This window comes from Perca flavescens, chromosome 24, assembly GCF_004354835.1.
Source record: "Perca flavescens isolate YP-PL-M2 chromosome 24, PFLA_1.0, whole genome shotgun sequence".
NCBI classification, from domain to species: Eukaryota; Metazoa; Chordata; class Actinopteri; order Perciformes; family Percidae; genus Perca; species Perca flavescens.
The window spans coordinates 10,420,503-10,442,141 of NC_041354.1; the positions used below are offsets into that span (position 1 = coordinate 10,420,503).

The 21,639-nt window shown below is 39.7% G+C and overlaps 2 protein-coding genes and 1 non-coding gene across 3 annotated transcripts; 2 read left to right on the forward strand and 1 right to left on the reverse strand.

The window, feature by feature from the left end:
• Positions 1-1,002: 1,002 nt before the first annotated feature.
• LOC114551293 (mesoderm-specific transcript homolog protein) lies at positions 1,003-4,672 on the forward strand (the record flags this gene model as incomplete). Its single annotated transcript, XM_028572470.1, has 7 exons — positions 1,003-1,129; positions 1,554-1,633; positions 1,744-1,821; positions 1,959-2,092; positions 2,923-2,994; positions 4,336-4,416; positions 4,513-4,672. Coding segments are annotated over 6 exons (525 nt in total), but the record flags the coding sequence as incomplete, so codon positions are not given.
• A 9,020-nt stretch (positions 4,673-13,692) lies between these two features.
• Positions 13,693-16,355, reverse strand: smim11 (small integral membrane protein 11). The gene is made up of 3 exons (XM_028572215.1): positions 16,233-16,355; positions 14,480-14,695; positions 13,693-13,842 (listed from the first exon to the last, which is right to left on the reverse strand). Exons 1-2 carry the CDS (start codon positions 16,245-16,247, stop codon positions 14,507-14,509), a joined length of 204 nt encoding a protein of 67 aa, XP_028428016.1. The 5' UTR covers positions 16,248-16,355; the 3' UTR covers positions 13,693-13,842; positions 14,480-14,506.
• A 3,658-nt stretch (positions 16,356-20,013) lies between these two features.
• Positions 20,014-20,095, forward strand: trnas-cga (transfer RNA serine (anticodon CGA)). Its single transcript has one exon. It is a non-coding gene; the product is annotated as a tRNA-Ser (tRNA).
• Positions 20,096-21,639: the final 1,544 nt, after the last annotated feature.

A 21,639-nucleotide genomic window follows, 5' to 3' on the forward strand; every position in this document is an offset into this window, starting at 1 on the left:
TACGTAAATAATTAAATAAATGTAATTGTTTCATGGTACTTTCATTTCATAAGTCCATATTTATTTATTTCAAGATACTTTTATTTCATAAGTCCCCAGTTATTTATTTCAAGAGACTTTTATTTCATAAGTACACATTTATTTATTTCAAGAGACTTTTATTTCATAAATCCACATTTATTTATTTCAAGAGAGTTTTATTTCATAATCCCCATTTAATTCGGAATAAAACGGCATTCCATAAATCAGGGGCTGGACTGCATGTCACACAGCAGTCTCCGTCCTTAGGCAATAATCATCCGCAGCATTACTCGCCGTAGCCCGGATACATGTGTCCCGTTGCTAATTTGCAGCTAGCTTAATGCTAACGTCTGTAACAGTTGGTACTTTGGCTGTTTGGGGCGAATAAACAAACAAACCCAGCTGTCACATTCACCGAAATGACGCTAGGCGAAAAGTCTGCATCGCCGTGAGAAGGAATATGGCGTTTTATATTGGTTTTGTTTGTGTTTCTGAAAATAGTCGGTTGCAGGTGGACTGGTGTTTACATGGTCCGTGGGAGCTGGAAGTCTGCAGGTTTGTATGCCATTGTATTCATGAACATTTCCACATTTCAGTGCTAATACAAACTATAACTATTAAATTTAACCATACATTACAGTTTATTGTTGTATGCTTTTTACTTTGACCGTCAGCTGTGTCGCGACTGCAGTGCTTTTATTTGTCTCATACCTGCAGATATATGCTGCCTCAGTGGATGCCATCTGGGAAGAAGAGGAGGAACCTTCTAGATACAGACCAGCTGAAGGGACATCTTCTCTGAGCTGAAGCTCTGAGGTAGGACATGCTTTCTCTCAGGATTAACAGCTGCTGATCCTGCCTCTCACCTGTAGGAAGTTCCATTCACTTAAACCTATCTTTCACTTCATTGTTGTCTCTTTTTAGAGGCAGGAATGAGGCTCCCCTACCGCTGAGCTCAAGATGAGAGAGTGGTGGGTTTGATCTGCATCTCGCTGGTGGCCGTCTCCCTGCACATCCCGCCCCCTCAGCTGTCACCTAGCTGCCCTGCAAAAGTGGCACAGTGCCGGGGAGGTGTTCCATTTCAGAGGCAGGGAGATCTTCTACAGAGGTAAGAGAGAGACTCAATGCACAGTAGTATTGTTAAATACCCCAATGGGTTGTCAACAGTGTTGTAATGGTATCCAACTGTGACTATAGCTGACGATAGTTATTGTTTTCATTATCCTTTCAATTTATGATTAATCGTTTAACTTAATTGTCACTTAAGTAGTTGATTAATTGGCGAGTCATCTTAGCTTCAAATGTAACCTTTTAGCTTCAAATGTGACTTTTTAGAGACATAAATCACACATAATCTTTTTTTTTTCTTTTCTGTCACCGCACATCGTCTCACATCATCATTAATGCCGGCAGTCACATTTATACTTGGAATGAAACATGCAAAAAATATCACTGTGCCTTCTTTGTGTTGTAAACATATTTGTTTCTGTGCCTAGATACATACATGCGTTTCTCTTTTCTCCTTAAACCAGATTCCTATGGGGCTTTGGGAAGCTCCGATGTCGTCATTTTGCTCCATGGCTTCCCCACCTCCAGCTTCGACTGGAACAAGGTACCCACACGCTCAGTAGCTAATCAACAGCCCTAAACACCACTGGAAAAATGTAGGGTCTTTATGTGAACAAGCCAGAGACCAAATGTTGTGTTTATTTTTCCATACAGATCTGGGAGCCACTCACTCAGCGCTTCCATCGAGTCATTGCACTGGACTTCCTGGGCTTTGGCTTTAGCGACAAGCCAGTGAGTAAAATCTGGTGTCAGTTTAAGTGTCTTTATTTTACAGATTCATTTAGTAAAATGTTTCCGAGGTTTCCTGCTTGGTGCTCTGTTATTTCACTTATCCATAACTCATTTTCTCGTGTGCCTGACCATCCCAGCGACCCCACAGGTACTCCATCTTCGAGCAGGCCAGTGTGGTGGGGGCACTGGCTCACTTGCGTCTGAGGAACCAGCGAGTGACTCTGGTGTCCCATGACTATGGAGACACTGTGGCCCTGGAGCTGCTCTTCAGGTATGTGCATGATGAATTGCTGACTGCCCTTCCCTCTCTGTTGTTATTTATTTTGTACTCATCATACACTCAAACCAGGACTGACCAAAACCGCACAGGACACCTCATCATTAACAGCCTGTGTCTTTCTAATGGAGGTGCCGTCTGTTGTCTTTGGTCATGTGTATATATATTAATTATTATTTTTTTTTACACAACTAGGGTTACAACTAGAGATGTTCCGATACCAGTATCGGTATCGGCTCCGATACTGCCTAAAACGCTGGTATCGGGAAATACTGGAGTTTATGCACCGGTCCGATACCACGTAATAAAGCCCTAAAGAAAATCTATGTTAAAGTATTTTATTTATGTTCTTTTTCCGTTATAACTGACGGTCAAACTGCATAATAAAAGAAAGTTCTGTGGCATTCATTGTTTGTGTTAACCTGAGCCAGACCGACAACAGAGATAGAAATCATATCCCATCCATACAGGGATAGTAGTATAGAGCTGTTAAATCATATCCCATCCATACAGGGATAGTAGTATACAGCTGTTAAATCATATCCCATCCATACAGGGCTAGTAGTATACAGCTGTTAAAACATCATCAAATATATGACACACTGGTATTGAATCGCTACTCGGTATCGGCCGATACGCAAGTTCAGGTATCGGTATCGGGAAGCAAAAAATGGTATCGGACCATCTCTAGTTACAACGGCACCTTACACATCAGACTTCATACTAATAAACCCCCTCACCCATTAAAGCATGGTGTGCAGTCCGTCTCCAAAATGCCCCCCTCTTGTTAACCCTTCTTAAAGCCATTATGCTGACCCCTGCAGGTCATTTTGGATCTCCCAGTGTCATGGTGCAGCCCACATCAGCAGCAAAACCCTGCACAGACCTGAGGACACGTGAGTGTGACTCTTAGGTCGACAGACAGATATGGAAGAAATGAAGAGCCATTAGAATGTGAATCACATAACTAAAGAACTAATTGGGACATTGAACCATGAATGAATAGCCTACTTAAAAGAATACTTTGATATATTGGCAAATATCATTATCAAACATCAAGGGACTAATTATAAGTGATGTGAATATCCATTTTTTTCAGTCTGTTATCTTGATATAAATTTTAAGTGCAGTGACTTCTTGGAGTCTCCGCTGGTTGCCTGACAGGACAGTAGCCCAAGCAGTTTTATCAAAACGTCAGACTATTTCTTTAAATATTCAGTAGTAACATTTGTACAGTTAGGTTTTCAATTGTGCATAAGATTTAAATTATTTTGGCAGCTTCTTGCTTCCATAAACAGACCAGCAAAGAACCAGTGACTGTAGATACATACATTCTGTGTACATTTGCATGGACATCCAGTCGCATCACTTTATTAGGTCCATCTAGTTAACATGAATGTGGTCTTTTGCAACAGTCCTGCAATAAACCCTACCTTCACAAAGGTTAGAATGTTCAGTTTTTGTTGAATGTGTTTTGGAAAGTAGTTGATTCGACATTTAGAGGCTGCAGTTTGTGATGATGTTGAACTCTGTACTGACAGGTGTTTCTATTATTTTGGCCACCCCATTTATACCAGTAAAGGTAGGCTAAATAACAGAAAGATTTCTCTGTATAATGCCAACCATTTCAATGGCATCCTCCAAAATGAGTTAAATCAACACCTCTGTAAAACATTTGGACCTTCATGAAAAGTCAGGTTTATTACAGGACTGTTGTATTAGACTGCATGAGTTTTTGCTAGGTGTACCTAATAAACTGGCGACTGAGTGCATGTCGACTGTTAATCAAATGCCCTGTCACAAACACTGAACTACACTTTCCTTTCACAGTCCTCACCTCAGTTTAATATAACCCCATTTAGCTGCTGAGAGTTGCGAGTCGGGCTGTCTGCCTCCACTTTCTTCTCTTCTTTATGACTGGGTCAAACTGTCCACTGTGTCCAATGTCTCTGTCTTTTAGATCCAATGTCAACTACATCCCTCCGCCCCAAGAAGGAAGTGTTTTTTTGTTTTCCCTTCTCCTCTTCCTCCTTACCCCCCCCCCTTCCTCTCCCTCTTGTGTTAAGCTCTGAGTGGAGGGCATGAGCAAAGAGCTGTTCATATTTACCTAATGAATGTTGCTGTTTTTGATTGAAATCCCACCACCGTCGCCCCGAGAGCCATATTTCTGAAACGATCACAAAAAAACAATGCAATGCTAATGCTCCTTTTCTTTTCTTTTTTCCTGTGTCCCCCAGCCCCAGGATTTCAGACACACTCAGTCACTCATGATCTAAGAAGCTGGCCTTCCTTTGAGAACACATCACCCTTGCGATAAGGTGCCAAACACTGGATTATCTGATTAACTTTCCCTCTGGACTCTGAATGAGCTCTCCATCTTCCAATTCATGCTAATTTCAATCTTCTTCCTGTAGCGCTCCTTTTGGATGGCAAGGTTTCTTACCGGCAATTTCCACTGGATGCGGAGAGTCTGCGGAAGGTCTCCGGGAACGTCTCCGGAACATCGACAGAGTCATTAGGTTTCCATTAAAGTCAATGTGTGTATTACCACAGACTGCGGAACGTCTGCATCCCTACTCCGTCCCAGTTCCAACTAACTGTTGTTGGTTTTGTGGTTATATTCTACGTGAATTCTGCGACTCGTGACTACAGCTGTCAGTCATGGCCGCAGCTGTTCCGCAACAAATCCGGACCTGGTGGGTATTGACGGATGGCGGAGCACGCAACAGACATGCAGCGGAGCCGGTCCGCAGCCGTTACGCATGCTGTGGAAATGAGGGGTTACTCTCTTGCTTTGCACTATGTGGGTCGCCTCAGTCAGTGCCATTTTCTGCTCTTATGGGATAAGGAACAGTTGTGTGACGTTCTGCTCCCCCCTGGTGGTCATATATTGAAATTCCAATTGATCCTTTCTGAATGATCTAGGGATTACTTGAGCTTTCTACGTACACACTTTGATTCTTCCCTCAGCGAATGGCCAATGTTTTTAACTACCTTTTTTTTTTTTATACCAAAGACTGACCGTATAATTACATTTTTTTTTTTTTTTTTTTTAAAAGGGAATTCTTCTTAAAGCCATAGAGAAAGCATTGCTTTTAGTCTACTCAAACATACATGTGTTTTACCTCAGGATCTGCCAATGTTTTGTCTTCTGTAACACTGGGGTTCCTGGGGGCCAGAGTGACAAGACCCTCATGATGTTAGTAACCGACAAAGCCAGTCCAGGAGAACAGGAAGCCACTCCAACCAATTATAGTGAGACCAACCCCATTCCATCCGGATGTGCCTGCATGGTCTTTTTATTTATTTATTTATATAAATAAATAATATATATATATATATACACCTTGTGCCTTTTTAATTTGTCTGTCATATTTATCTATGGATCACACTTTTTGTAAAGAACTTGCCTTACGTCTTTATATTCTGTGCCACTGTTTATCAATGTTTTATCAAAAATGGAGTGTCTGTTTTTAGACAGTGTGTGGATTGTTCAGAGTTTTATTTGAATGGTGTATCCATAATAAAAGGGTTTTCTATTCAAAACCATACTTTATTTTACATACATTATTAATGCTTGTATAACCTCAACCCTGTTATGCGCAATTAGGGTCTAGACATACTTTTTTTCAGGACAACCTGGGCTATAAGGATATGTATACCGCAGGGATGATTATTACATAAAAACTGAAAAAAATACTAATAGCATAAAATAGAATCTCACAAAAATGTATTGTAATCACACAGAGAACAACTTTTAGCAATCAGAGGAAACAAAAATAAACATTGTTACTAATAGAAATATAAAACTATTTAGATTTTTTCCCAGAAAGGTCCATACACTTTTATCCTGAAAAAGTTAGTTGTGTCATCTCCAATGCATTTTCTGTCCTGCTTGTATCAGGTTAGGGTTATCTATTGGCTGAGCAAGCTCCCTGTCTCCTGACCTAAACTTCATGTGATTGGTCGACGAAGCCATCAATCAAGACAGTCAGTAGCCAAGATGGCGGATGCTACGGGTAAAAGAAAAGATAGCTTTTCATACAAAAGGTGACTCAATAACCGTTGAGTCGTGGATTTATCTTTATGAAATTATTGTGCAAAGTACAAAAAAGTCCCACGCCGGATTTCTAAACTTCTGGAAGGGCTACGGTTGCACTGAAGTCCTCTGCCCTTTGAAACGGCCAAGCTGTTAGCTGTCAGGCTAAAAACACAGACAAAGGCTAGGTTGATTCATAATTATTTATTTATTTTACAAAGACAATGTAATGCTATTCCATGATAGATATTTGCAACATTTTCTGGATGGCCTATAATGGCACTGAGGACTTAGTTAAAACGGTGCACTCTTCCGCTTCTAAACAAAAAAGTAAGTATCTGCACTGTATCTGGAGATATGAAATATGACATAAAACGTGTAGTTTGGGATCATAATAGGCTACGACAACATCTAAAGACAAAACTCATAAGTAGTGTAACATTGTAGAGTTTCATAAATGAATGTATTTATATCACAAAGTAGCTTGTAGCTAAATGGCCAATGATTGGCGCTTGTTTCCCTTGCTGTATGATAACATAGGCCTACTGTACAGACTACACAACCTTACAAAACCTTCAATATGGTTTGCTACAGTAATGAAGCTCTGCTGTGTAATAGCCTACGTTCAGCAGCAGTTTAATAATCTTAGCAATGGCAAATCATTTACCCAGTGATTTAAAGATGTGTGGATATATTGATAGTTTCTGCAGTGGTTAATTAATCCATGTTTGGTCTATAACTAATTTCACATATTAGGTGTTCTGGCATTGTGATTAGTGGAATAATTCAGGACATGCCATGTTGGTAGATCTAAATAATAAGTGAAGGTACCCTATGTTGGAGAGGTCTGGGTGTGAGCCAGTGCCAGAGTAAAAGTGATAAAAAGTCATAGTATAGTATGTCTAAAACCTGAAAAAAAGACCTAGTTTTGTCAAAAAACGTTTTAAAAAGCCATAGTATAGAATGTCTAAAACGTGATAAAAAGTCATAGCATAGTATGTCGAAAAAAGCCATAGTAAAGTATGTTGAAAAAAGTGAAAAAAAGTCATAGCATAGTGTGTTGAAAAAAAGTGAAAAAAGCCATGGTATAGTATGTAAAAATATTGTGTAGTATGTGGAAAAAAGTTATAAAAACTCTACAGTATGTCGAAAAAAGTGAAGAAAAAGTCATAGTATAGTATGCCGAAAAAAGTGATGAAAAAGTCATAGTATAGTATGTAGAAAAAAGTCATTGTCCATTGGTTACTTGTGTCAAACGTTTGTTTTGTGTGGACCCCTAACTACAGTTACTATTCATAGATCCTAGATAAATAAAGTAACTCACTAGTCGCAGTGATCATCTATGAGCAGCTGAAAGGTGATTGGCGGTATTTTCCCAACCCAACTCTCACACATGTTTAATTCACTATGAGTTTTCACTGTAGTGGTCAAGGTAATGCAAGTTAGCTTTTTCTCCTTCCTAAGTAATCAACAAATTAACTAATCAATTAATACATTAGTCAACCAACCAGTTAACAGCTCAATTAGCAGATCAATCAATCAGCCAATTAATCAATCAATTTTATTTGTCACATGAAATCAATTAGTACAAAGGACAAATTGTGAACAACAAATAATAGAATGGAAACTTGAAATGCCAGTTTCAAGAATAGCTCACTGAAATAAGCTACTGACTCAACCATCTGAGGTTGAAGGATCAAATCCCACATTTGTCTCGACAGTTTTTCAACTTCTCTCCTCTGAAATGTGAACAATAAATACAACTTTCAACCAGTGCAGAGTATCAGATCAGATAGCTCAGCATGATAGAACGCTGGTTAGAGGACACGCAGGTCTAGGGTTCAATCACCCTGATGGACTGGTGTTTGTATCCTGCATTTCACAGAAAATTTCTTTCTTTCCTAAACCCAACAATTCGTCTTAACTGCGTACTGTATTCACTGGAGGTGGCGGCTGAGGTGGCGGCAGAGTGGAATAGGCATCAGCCCCCCACCCAGGAGACCCAGGTTCACATCCAGCATGCCCCAGCAGGGTGCACACAAGGTAAGGTAGGCACCACCCCGAAGGGGTGGTGCCTACCGAAGAGGGCACTGCCCAGGGAGGCAGCGCCCACAAGCAATCCCAATACCACCCCAGAGGGGGAAACCCCAATGCCGCCCCGAAGGGGCGGCATTGGGGTTTCCCAACTGTCATAAACGGTGCGTTGCAACCCCGAAGGGGTTGCAACGCACCTTACCTTTTGCCAACTGGAACAATAAATTTTTTTTCTAAGTGTCATAAGTACATCCACAGTCTTTCACCCAGGAGAGCAGGGTTCATGTCCCATGTGTCATGGTTAAGTACTTTACTAATCCCAACTGTCCTCAGCATCCTTATGGAGCCAAGTACAGTTGAGATTTGGAAAGTACTTCCATGACACATGGGACATGAACCCCAGTCTCCTGGGTGAAGGACCTTGTACTCCTGACTGATGAACCTCATCATAAGATGTGCTCCTCATGAGTATTGAACTCACAACCACTCTGTTCTTCCAACCAGCATTCTATCACACTGAGCTATCTGATCTGATACTCTATCCTCGTTGGAAGTTGTATTTATTGTTCATATTTCAGAGTTGAAGTCAGTAGCTTATCTCAGTGAGCTATTCCTGAAGCTGACATATCAGCTGTTGGTACAGTTATTTATTGTTCACACTTTGCATTTGTCTATTCCTATGTGTGTCCTATCTAAGTGTTTGCACATACACTGGCAGCGAGCAGGTCTTGAACCCGACAACGCGCTTGGAAGGGTACTTCCAAGTATACTCTCCGATAATTTATTTAAAGGTTTTACACCCAAAAAATGTACATCCACTTTTATGGAATGCAGTTTAACTGTCAGACATTTTGTATGACTCTTACATTGATTTTTTCTTTTACATAACACATAATACTACTACTATTACTGCCTTTTTATGAGTACATACTATGTCATGGCTTTGTGTATTACTTTTTTAGATATACTATACTATGGATTTTTATCACTATTTTCAACGTACTATAATATGGCTTTTTATCGACATACTATACAGTTACTTTTTTTACGCACAAAAATCATGACATACAATACTATGAGTACACTGTGAGTACAGTATGAAGAGGACATGAATGACGTGAAGGAACTTCTCAGTTGTGGTCCAGAAACTCATCTGGGGAGAAAACAAGGAGGAAGAGAGTTTATTGGATTATTCTGGGCAGCAGGTCAAACAAGCTATCCAACTTAACTGTAACTCTGGCATAATAATAATAATAATGGTGGGCGACAGCACTTTTAAAACACACACACACAGTGCTTGAAAGTGTGCGTTTGATTTCCTGTCTTCTCAGATTTATTTTTTTGATGACCAAACCACACAAATGAGGTCATCTGCACCAGTCAATTCCAACCTTAACAAACGATTCTGTGGCACTTACACAATTTAAATACATGCAATGTGTGTGTTCAGGAAGGTATGAAGCTGAGGGCGGGGGGAGAACAATATTAAGCGATGAAGAACTTCAATCTGCCTTCAACCTTGGCTGCATTCTTTTCATTGCTACAAAATGTCAAATTCAAAACCCATCTGAGTGGAGAAGATGGAACCAGAACTAAACGTTCTCAGAGAGTTATGAGAACTACCAACAGCAGTTTACATTCTGCTCTATCACATTCTCTCCATAGTCTTATTATACTGAATCACAACACCACCGCCTGGTCTAACATACACAAGGGGACAGTTCTGCCAATGAAAAGACCTCAAGCTGGAATTAAACCCATGCAAACACTTCACCACTGACCTAACAGGAGTAACTGGAGCGTCAGTGCCACATGAGGGTCATCGTCTCATTTATCATCATCATCGAGGCATTGATCATTATATTGTCTTTGTAAAATAAATAAATAATAAATATGACTCAACCTAGCCTTGGTCTGTGTTTTTAGCCTGACAGCTAACAGCTTGTCCGTTTCAAAGGGCAGAGGACTTCAGTGCAACCGTAGCCCTTCCAGAAGTTTCGTAATCCGGCGTGGTGCTTCTGTGACTTTTCACAATCATTTCATAAAGATAAATCCACGACTGAACGGTTATTGAGTCATCTTTTTGTATGAAAAGCTATCTTTTCTTTTACCCGTAGCCTCCGCCATCTTGGCTGCTGACTGTCTTGACTGATGGCTTCGTCGACCAATCACATGAAGTTTAGGTCAGGAGACAGGGAGCTTGCTCAGCCAATAGATAACCCTAACCTGATACAAGTGTGGTGTGTGTGTGTGTGTGTGTGTGTGTGTGTGTGTGTGTGTGTGTGTGTGTGTGTGTGTGTGTGTGTGTGTGTGTGTGTGTGTGTGTGTGTGTGTGTGTGTGTGTGTGTGTGTGTGTGTGTGTGTGTGTGTGTGTGTGTGTGTGTGTTGGAAGCAGACAGAGAGGGTGGATAGAGTGGGATTTGGCCTACTGATGTCTAATAGATAGAAAATGCATTGGAGATGACACAACTAAAAGTGTACAGACCTTTCTGGGGAAACAACCTAACTAGTTTTATATTTATAGTTACAGTGTTTATTTTTGTTTCCCCTGATTGCCAAGACTTGGGTACTGTAAGTACTGTTATTATTACGCAAAATAATACCGGGCTAAATGTTACTTTTACAGGAAGATAATACGCTACAGGGCTTTCTAAATGAAATATTCTAAATGTTCTTTTAAAATTGTAATAAGTGAGGGGTGGAACTACAACAAAGCCAATGGATATCACATTTCGAGGCAGTACTTTAATGTAGTGATGGTCAAATGAAGCTTCGCGAACCAGTGTCTTTACTTTCTGAGCTCACTAGATGGTGCTGTCTGTTCAACAAAGGGTTTGAAAACCCATTGAATTGCCATTCATTTAACCTTTTTTTTTAACAGAGAGCCCCATCTAGTGAGCTCAGAAAGTAAAGACACTGGTTCGCGAAGCTTCATTTGACCATCACTACTTTAATGAACAATCACAGTTACAGTAAGAATGTTATATATTCAATTAGTTACAGGGCTATTCTACTACTGACTAATTTGAAACAGGATTTTCATTCTATCAGTGTTGTGGCCTGTATAGCATTTCAATATCTGCAGCACAGAAGTCAACTTATCATAATCATTTCCATTATCGCTACCTATGGCCAAGTGCACTTCCAAAGAAAACAATGTTTGTCATAAAATGTATGTCATGAAGCAAATTTGGGATGCATTCCAAAATACTCTTCCTGATCCTGAAATTTCAAGCCTTACAGAAAACAAATAGCATTGCCTCTTGACTTTATATTGTAAAGAGGCTGGTGTTGTGAAATCAATACTAACGAATATATGAAACAAAACATAAAAACAAGTCAGTTTTCTATAGAAGTAAGCCTAGAGGCATCTCAACAGCTACAATCATCTCACAGTAACATCAGGACAAAGCTTCCAGGACAGAAACACAGCTATGTACACAAATTAAACACAAGGAATCATGCAGAAACCAAAACAAATCAAAACATGCATAACAGTTAGCTGAACATAGTTCAGAGTATTGGATGTGTCATAAGCACAATGCCATGAAGAGGCATTACTTTTGGCCCACACTCAGGTGCCACACTGACACACAGTGCCAGGAGGCCAGAGAGAAGGCGCTTCTTCAATACACACAAAGGTTCTCTCTCATCAACAGCATCATTGTACAATTATTCATTATTTGTACAATGTGACACGTTTGACAGGAAAGAAACCTGTGGGCTTTATGTAGCTGGCTTGTAATGAACTGGATGATGAGCTCACTCTGTAGACTTTAATTCCTTTGTGGCCATTTTGAACTTGCGTTACACTTTGCTTTGGCTCTAGCTGATCAAGTACACCTAAGCTAGTCAAAGATAGGCTAATGCTGCATTCAGAATATATAACGCCCTACTAATATAAGTGCAACGTTTGCCTGAATTTCTATTTTTGGGCCATCCCAGCATATGTTACATCTGAACAGGTCAGGTGTGCAAATACACAAGGACATGTTGGCATAAGCTTCGTAAGTGCTCAGGGAGCCTCCTGTGTGTGGAGAAATTAACTTCTTCAAACTACCACCCTGTAGTGCACTGTGCACAAAGATATTTAAAGATTTTTGTCCTTAAAAATACACAAAAACACTTCCCATTCCAGTTAGCTAGCTAAATGTCTGTCCACATTTGAGCAGTTGTTATTCTCGAGATCTCTTTACTGACTGGATCATTTCTGGTTCTATGAAGACCTCATCTTTTTGTAAAGGCAAACATGGTCTTATATATTTGCAAACAGTCCAGGTAGAGCTTTGGTAGAGTGTTACAGACATTAAAAATGGCCACCATGGGATATGGGACTGGCCCAAATATAAAACTTTACTTATTAAACATGGTTGGAGTTTGTTCACTTAATTCATGATTTAATAGAAACAATAGAGAAGTTAATGATAAAACATAAATGATCTATTATTCCAAGCATAACGTTGTATAATGTTACTTTACAAGGACTTAATAAAGAGGCTAAAAAAAGCTTGAAACGAACTGACCCCAACCCCAACTGATAAAACACACTTTTGTTTTCAAATGGGCATTTAACAAGTAAACCAAAGCATATATTTCTCACATGATTGAATTGGAGCTCCTTTAGAAAATAAGCAAGCTTTAAAACCCAAAAGCACAGATAAAGAAGTTGTGATACCTAAACATAGTAGGCAGTAAGTCCATGTACTGTATATAACATCAGCCACTTAGTCAATGATACAATTTGTATCAAGCAAGGATTTTCTCTGTCAAGCATGGATTCAGTTGGGAATAGAAACTGCCATTGACACCCGTGTGGGGGACTATGATAAATCATGTAGTTAAAAAAATATATATAAATAAACACCTTAGGAAAATGAGTAAGAACTATTTGGACAGTAATCAGAATGCTGGAACACTCCATTATGGCAGAGTTTAAGACCGATAAAAGCAGACACAAGGTGACACTGCTTAAAAACAGAGAAGCACTTCAGTGGAAACAATGTAGCCACTAAGGAAAGATAAGTACCCTTAGGGGTTTTTTTTCCCCCCTACAAAGTCTGGGAAACTGAGGCAGAACAATATTGTACCATGTGGAACAAACTATTTAATGTAATAACACAAGTTTGGTACAGAGTTGGCTCACAAATTGCAAAGAATAATACAGAATAAATACCATGCTGTATTCTTAAAAATATGTAGATTTGACAAGCTTTGATTCTACCACTATCCCGCTGTACAAAGTGAAGATAATTGTAGTGTTGAGATCTACGAGTATAAACGAGACAAAAGATGAGGCTCCAAAAAGGAGTGGGTGTTGTGTAAATGATTCTGCTGTGGTTCTTATACCGAGTCCATCTCTGTTTAACAGTCCCTCGTCTTAGTCTCACTTCAGTGAGACCACTTGGTTACTGCTAAAACTTCATTTCATAAAAACCTAGTTCAACATTCAAACATTATATATATATATATATATATATATATATATATATATATATATATATATATATATATATATATATATATATATATATATATATATATATATAAAAACTGGTACTGGAACCGCAAACAATTTCCTAAAGCACAGGAAGGTCCTCCTGCTGCTGACAGTCAGACATCTGGCTCGTAGGTGGAGTAGGTGGCTTGTTCCTCAGGTCGGTAACGCGTCTCCCTGGAGAGGAGGGAAAGGGAAGTTAGTGGGATGGATCCCAATCAATAACCTGTCAATACAACTGATTTATGACCGAAAAATGAGTAATCTTTACATCACATGTTCATATCCATGCAAGTAGCAGTGCAGTTCATGAATATTCTACAAAGTGTTAGTTTCCCCCTGGGTGCAACAGTGGGTGGTAAATGGTTAATTGGTGTAGTTAATACTGACCCCTATATAGAGTAAATATCACGTTCAGATGAAACTATAGAAGATACATTTTTGGAGGAGTGTTAACTGTTGACGTGTTTTGACTCTGACTAGCTTCATCAATTGATGGGATGTGATGCAAAAACTAACTATGGTGGGCCTGAGTGTGTGGCTATGTGACCAAAAAGACAGATATACAGTCACCAAGTTGCTGTGTGTGATTAAAAAGTAAAATAATTTAAAAGATCTCCAATATTTCAGATGGTTTTAGTAGCTCTGTGACCAGAGACCTGTTCACAGATTTGAAGACATGTTAGCTGATTGTGAATGAGTATATTAAATGAATCAATACTGCCTGTAAAACAGCCGATTACCAGTTGCAAGCATCCCCTGTGGGCATGACTGTAACAAATATTGTATGGCTAGGTACAGTGCAGTAGCCTACCCGTGTAGAGCAGCTTCTCCTCTCTGCTCAGTCCTCCTTCTTGTTGTCTATGAGCTCCTGCGTCTGCTGGGCCAGCCTCCTCCTCTCATCCTGCTGCTTCTTCAGGGCCTGGTCTGCTTTCTTACTCTGGTAGATCTTCGCCCCGGCAAACGCCATACACAGCAGCAGCGTCTTCAGGGCCAGGATGTACAGAAGCAAGGGGACATTGTCCAAAGCCTGAGGATAAACACAGTTTATGTTTGAAGAGGGCTTTGCACGTTTTCTGCCTCCAGCCAACTACAGACCAATTTCTTCAGACTGAACAGCTGCTCTTATTTCATAACCAGTTTTCCTTTTAATTATTGTTTTTCTTCCAGACATGACGTTACCACTGACTACAGGGCACAACTTTTTCTCCAAGCTAGAATAGACAAAGTTGACTTTTTGTGACTACTCAATAGGAAATGAAAGAAGGGAAAATAAAAGCTCTGGAACATTCAGGGATCCTGGAGATGTTTCTTCCCCCCCCCCTTCCCCTCTTAGCCAACATAGGCCTCAGCTGTTCAAGTGGGAGGTGGGAGTTATTTAGAGATTTAGTCACATAGAGGGGAGGCGGTGTGTGAAACAGAGAAGCAGCTGCAAACCATGTGCATTCTGGGCTTAATTGTAGTTTCAACAAGACATAGAGCCTACACACTTTTCGTTGCCCAGACTTTTAAACACTGCATGCTAAGTTTCAAGACATTTTACCAATCCCTTGAACACTCACTCCATCATAAATAGCCTACAGTCCATCAAGTGGCATTTAGGCCTATTTCTGTTATTTTTTTAACCGTTACAACTGCTTTACCGGTTATTCACAACTTTCATAGGTCCCTAGGTGTTGTGTCGCATGTGTCTCGTTTAGCCACAAAAATAACGGCTACTCACACAACAGAGACAAATGTAGGAACGGACTCAACTGTCCGTTCCTACATTTGTTGTGACAGTTAACACAAGACGAGACATGTAAAGTCAGTCAGCTGTAGCAACGTTACCTCATAACCTCAGTTAAAAAAACAAAAAAAACTGAGGGTAGAGACAGTGATGTTTACTATACGGGACATTCACACCGCCTCAAACCGGACTGACATGATCGCCAGTTACATTATTAGCCCCCGCGGGTTGACATCGGGGTTGCTCTTCTTCAAAAGTTGAATATGTCTCAACTTTTCGCTGCCCAGGCCTCTGAGGTTTTTCTCGGCCCCCCAACCGTCGCAGCCTAAACGCACTAGCTAGCTAAAGATCACTCGGTCCGGCGATTGGCCACAGGGTTGCGCGGTGGTGGAACTGTCACATAAATGGCCCATTTGTGTGATGTCCTGCTGGGTTCTGTAACCCTCAATGTAGCACAAGTAGACTTGATATTTCACAATGATTGTTTTCCGTCAGCTCGATAAATATATCGAGCATTTCCGACCGCAATTGAAGGCAGCTTCATTTTACGGACAAAAAGAGATGGAGCGGCGTTGCTATGTCCTGGAGCTTGTTACAGAAAAAGTCAGCTGTTACACAAACTCCTGGGCAGTAACCGTCGTAGTCTATGGTACAGCACCCAATTCAAAATGAATGGAAAGACTTGCGTTTTCGCCGGACTGCCTGAGGACTACTTAGCGTGACAGAGACAACCTAACATTTAGCTAGCCAATCATAAAATAACCTACGGAACAGCTACTACAATAATAACAAAACATGGATAAAATATCTATAAACGAATAAATTGGAGTCTATTTACCTTCCAATTGATCATTTTGGTGTCTGTGGTGTTGAAGTTTCTTGTTCACTGCGACAGCCAGAGAAGTATAATACTTCTCTGAAGAAGGCGGGGCTTGTAGTGAGTGACGTCTACAGGCCAATCGAAATGCAGTCTACGTTAGACGTAGGCTGTGCTGCATTCGAGAAACGCGTGGACTCAAATATTTTCTGTAGTGTTGATCAACAACTGTGGCGTTAATATAAAAGCACTTGGAGTTAAAAAATATGAATGATGAGGTGAACCATTTTTTTTTTTTAAATTAATTGTAATATGCTTTTCGACTATTCCCACTGAACTTGAATGCATCAGGCCCTGCGTTACGTTCATAGACTGGTAATATTAATATTTACAGTCTATGGTTACGTTAGAGACAGAAGGTTCTAGTGTGAGCTAGGGTCCTCTATGAGACAGTCTCACTACGTTGTGTATGTGGCTGTGCATCTGCACATGGAGAAAACAGACTGAATCAGGATAGGCACGACGACATCACGGACAGAGACATAAACATCCCACAGAAGTTAGAAGTTCTGCTCTTTATTAAACTATTTTTAATCGTATATTGGAAATTGTTATTTTTAACAAAAGTATGACACTACATTGTCTCTTTCACTGTAAGATGTTACATAAAATAAAATTAAACCTCTCAGCTTCTAAGGCATTTCTCCTGTATAAAAGTACAATATGAGGGTATACGTGCAGTTTAGTGTCCCAAATTCCCCATACAATGTCCTTAATTAATTATGAACCTGCTAAACCACCTGTGCTACCCTACCCCTACCCCTACCCTGTCTCAAATAAGACCCTCATCATTTGGGACACTCAGTTTTTGAAAAATAATTTGTGACACTAAACTGCACGTAAGCCCAATATGAGTGTCTTTGACACCGGAATGTAGCTTGAGTATTTTTCACATAATAAAAGTCAACATCAAATACAATATACCTGCACATGGGGAAACCAGACTGAATCAGGCATGTCACGGACAGAGACATAAATACACACACGCAACACACATTTCAGAACCTAAGCAATGCAAAATAAGTTAATGCAGCTAGCTGAGCTTAAAATGAATGAGTCACTCGACGCCAAACAAACGACATTCATTTCTCAATTACGTCACAACAAAAATACAGTAAAATTAAACATTGGTTGGCTTTAATTAATTTTGGCTAACAATATCTCTGCAGCGATTTACCATTACCTATAATTCAATTAGCCTACTTAGCGCTGCGGCGCAATGTGTCAGTGACGCCAGCAGTCGGCGCTGTCCCCATTTATGGAGGAACCTATTAACCCGTTAGACTCTTACAGTTTTTTTCGATTGCTAAACGACAGTGGGCACAACTGGAGTCACATGTGCAAAACTCTAACTACAGTCTACACAGCAGAAGTTCATGTGCACCAAACTCTAGTTCGTTTGTCATTGCTTGAACACAGTTTTCAAAACTCTACACACTTATCCCATGACTTTAACCACAACGTGCACAACACTGTAGATTTACAGCACTTTGTTCAAATGCTAACACACTGCTGTCAAAACTGTTAATCACACATTCAAAACAGAATAGATTTTAGTCTGGTGCCTATCAAACACTGCTGATTGTAATTTCAGCTGACAGCCTAAGCAGGTGTCTTGTTTTAGACTAGTAAGTGAACATATATGGCATTTATATAGAGAAAGCTCAGAAAGCCTTTTTTTTTGTAATACAAACACCAAATAAGAATGAAACAATTATACTGTTTGAGAGAAACAGGTAAAAGAGCAAAGATACCAATATGTCCAGGTAAGATGTCTGAGGTTATGTACACAGCTATAAAAAAAAGTGAAAAACACTATATCTTTACAATAGTAAAACTGCGTTCTTACGTTTTTTAGAAAGTAATGGAGGTGAAAGCAATAGAAACACCACATGCATTTGTATTTAGAGATGATGCAGACATCCAATGTGATGAAGAAAACTTGCCACATAATGCTGGAGAGAGGCAGGATTAGTCACACTATCCTTTGTTACTGTTATGTACCTTTATTTTTTTCCCCAGTAATTCAATAAATTACTAGAGACAAAATACTATATTGAAGAAAACTGCTGATTTTCATTCCTTCTTGTTTACCGTATGTAAAAATTGGTATGTTATACAATCTATATTTTTTCCTTAAATAAACTATTGAGTAGTGTCAAGTCACTCAAATTGTTCAAACTGTAAAGATGAGAAAGTTTGTAATTTGTGTATTGGTGTTTGATGCTAGTGTTTTTACCCTCAGTGTGTTCTGAGTGACAGTGTGTGTTATCTCAGTGTGGCTTGTGCATAGTGTTTGGCTGCACTGAGCCTGTTTTGCAGGTGATGTGAACTGTTTAGCTCAGGTGACTGTTGGTAGTGCAGACTGTAGTTTGAGTTTTGCACATGTGACTCCAGTTGTGCCCACTGTCGTTTAGCAATCGGAAAAAAACTGTAATACATCCATGGTTAGACTAGCACGCTAATAAAAGAGACTTTCATCATTTAACAAAAAGGCGGCCATTTTTGAGAGCTTGTAGCTATGGGTCCCTGGCCAAAATGTGTTGTATTCGCATATTCACAAAATGAAATGCATAGAAGATGTATTCTCTTCCACCCACACACAGTGTACGCACAACATACTGCCCAGATAACATTCACGTTCCAAATATTGACTTACAAAAATAAATACACAATGAATAAATATGTCAACGCTCAATGTCAGCCGTCACTACATTAAGTGGAATTTCATTTTTCACAATATGAAATGTGTCATGTCCAAAATTAAACAGCAGGTCTGTTCCCATTGGGCTTTCATGCGACGCTAATGCTTTAATGAGCCTCACTCACATGGAGTCGTAGTGGGCTTAGACCAGGGTTTAATAATTTGTGGCAGAAAAGGTAAGTGTTAGTTTGGAATTGGGGAAATCACTGGCCCAGGTAGTGTGCTCCAGCTCAAGGTTCAGTGAATGAAAAATAAAAGATCATGCAGTGTGTCTCCAGCTACATAAAGTTTATACAATTCCAAAGGCTCACATGCTGTCAGTTCAAAAATTCACTTTGAGAGTAAAGAAATAACTTAAAGTACAGCTTGATCCGTCATGTACAGGGAGCACACACTGATCTGTTGGCTCACTAATCCTTTTAATATAGGTAACTGAAAATCTATTTCTTTACCAGTCCACATACTGTAACCATCTTTCCAAACTTGATTCATCCTTCCACCTGTCTGTTCTTCAGTATATCCATCTTGGAGTCCGCCCAACTGTCTCTCCACCTCAATCTGTTTATCCAGAGTCACATATCAATCTTACCACATACTGATTCATTAATATACACATACTAATCTACAGTATTGTAAATAAAATATCGCATATTCAGATCCAGTTAGTTAATTATTATTATTATTATTATTATACTCACACAGCTAAGGATAACAACTCTTAGAAACAAGACCTCTGCACTAAATCACACATGGCAGAATAGACTTGATCAACGTTTTATAGCACCGCGCATTATGAAGTCGTTTTGTGCGGCTGTTTTCATCGAATCCAATAAATTGTTAACGTTACTCGTTAAATCGTTTTTTTTTTTACAAACAATACAAAACATGCTAATTCTTGACGTTGCCAACTTGCTGTTTTTATTTGTGTCTAACCAATGGCCTTACACTGCATCAGACACAAACAAAATAGTCATAATGAAATATCTATCCCGCATATTTGTTATTATATACTAATTTCAACAGTTATAAACATTTGTAGTCACGGTGGCCGAGAGGTTAAGGCGTTGGACTCGAAATCCAATGGGGTTTCCCCGCACAGGTTCGAATCCTGTTCGTGACGAAGTTTCTTTTTCATTTGACAAAAAATAAATACTGTTGCTTTGGCTGACAACATAGCAACAATATGTGTTTTGTAATGTAGGTTTCAAAACCCGAATGTGGTTTTACTGACACGGATATAGAATTGCTATAAGAACAGCAAATGGACTGCCACATCCTAACGATCTCCTAACAAGTCCTAACATATTCGAACGAAGTCCTCATAGATATATGTAAGGGATAATGTAGAGCGAGGCGGTTTCGCGTCGGGGTCCTGATCACCCTGTCGGGGTTGTATTCGCTACAACAACCGCCTCGCTCTACATTATCCCGCTTATTACATGGCTACTTACCAAATAAATCAATAATTTGACTAATAACTTGACAAAATATTGATTTAAATGGGAGTTTATTGATTTAAATACGATTGTATTGCTTCCACTAGAGAAAATAGTCCGTTCCGTCTCTACGGTTGGACTCCTTCGTCCTTCGTCATTTGTGACTGTTTTAGATTGAAAATATCATGTTTTGTTTTGTTTATCTTTTTATTTGTAGTTTGTTTGTTTTGTCTGAAAATGGAGTTTTATGTTCTGTGTGGACCCCAGGAAGAGTAGCTGATGTTTTGCATCAGCTAATGGGGATCCTAATAAAATCAAAAATCAAGTCATAGCAACGTAAAAACTCTGTAATGCAATCCTTCGTCTATTAGCTACTCAACACCACCTTACGGGCTGTGGTAGTAGCCGTATATTTTATGGGGTGCTGCCGTGGTGCACAAATGACTCAGCTGCTGTTTTAATCACTGCAGGAATTGACACATTAGCTGACGCGTTGTAGTGAGCTAGCGGGCTATCGGCTGCTCTAATTTACATTAAACTAAACATTTCTGTTGACGGTGAAGTGAGACACGGTGAATGGCTTCTTTGGGAATATTTATGTGGACGTTTATGTCCTCATTCATCTCGTTTCCTTTTTGCAGAGCCGCTGCATGTTGACACACCTGTAAGTTAACGTTAAACAAGTTGCAATGTAAGCTAACTAATTAGCGTTGTTGTCCCTACGGCTGTGACTGCGTAGCTAGCGATGATAGACGGTATATTAGCGATAGACGCTCATCAGATCTGCTGTCATTGCTTGGAGGACAGAAGTTGCTCCACGTTTCCCCACTTTTTGCCACAGCGGATAGGCTAAATTATCCGGACTTCTTTCAGCGGATTGATTGATAGCTGTCCTCCAGAGTGAACAGAACTGCGTCCATGGCAACGCTCTGCTTTTGCATGGCAACGGTGTGTTATCCCAAGGGGGTAAGCTTCGCTTCAGAACTCGAGCCATCATGGCGCCATTTTGTTGCTAACTGGCCATCACCTCCTGTTAGCATTCCGCTAACCGCCTTTTTTTTTTACGTCACTTGACTGCGAATAACTTTACATCTGAAGCGTTTAAAGACTCTCTTTGTCCGTTGTTTAGTTCCAAAGAAACACGACAATGTATAAAAGGCTTCATTACCTTGTACCTCACGTTATGGCTCCGTAGCAGACGTTTTTGTAAAAATAAGCTAACGATTGT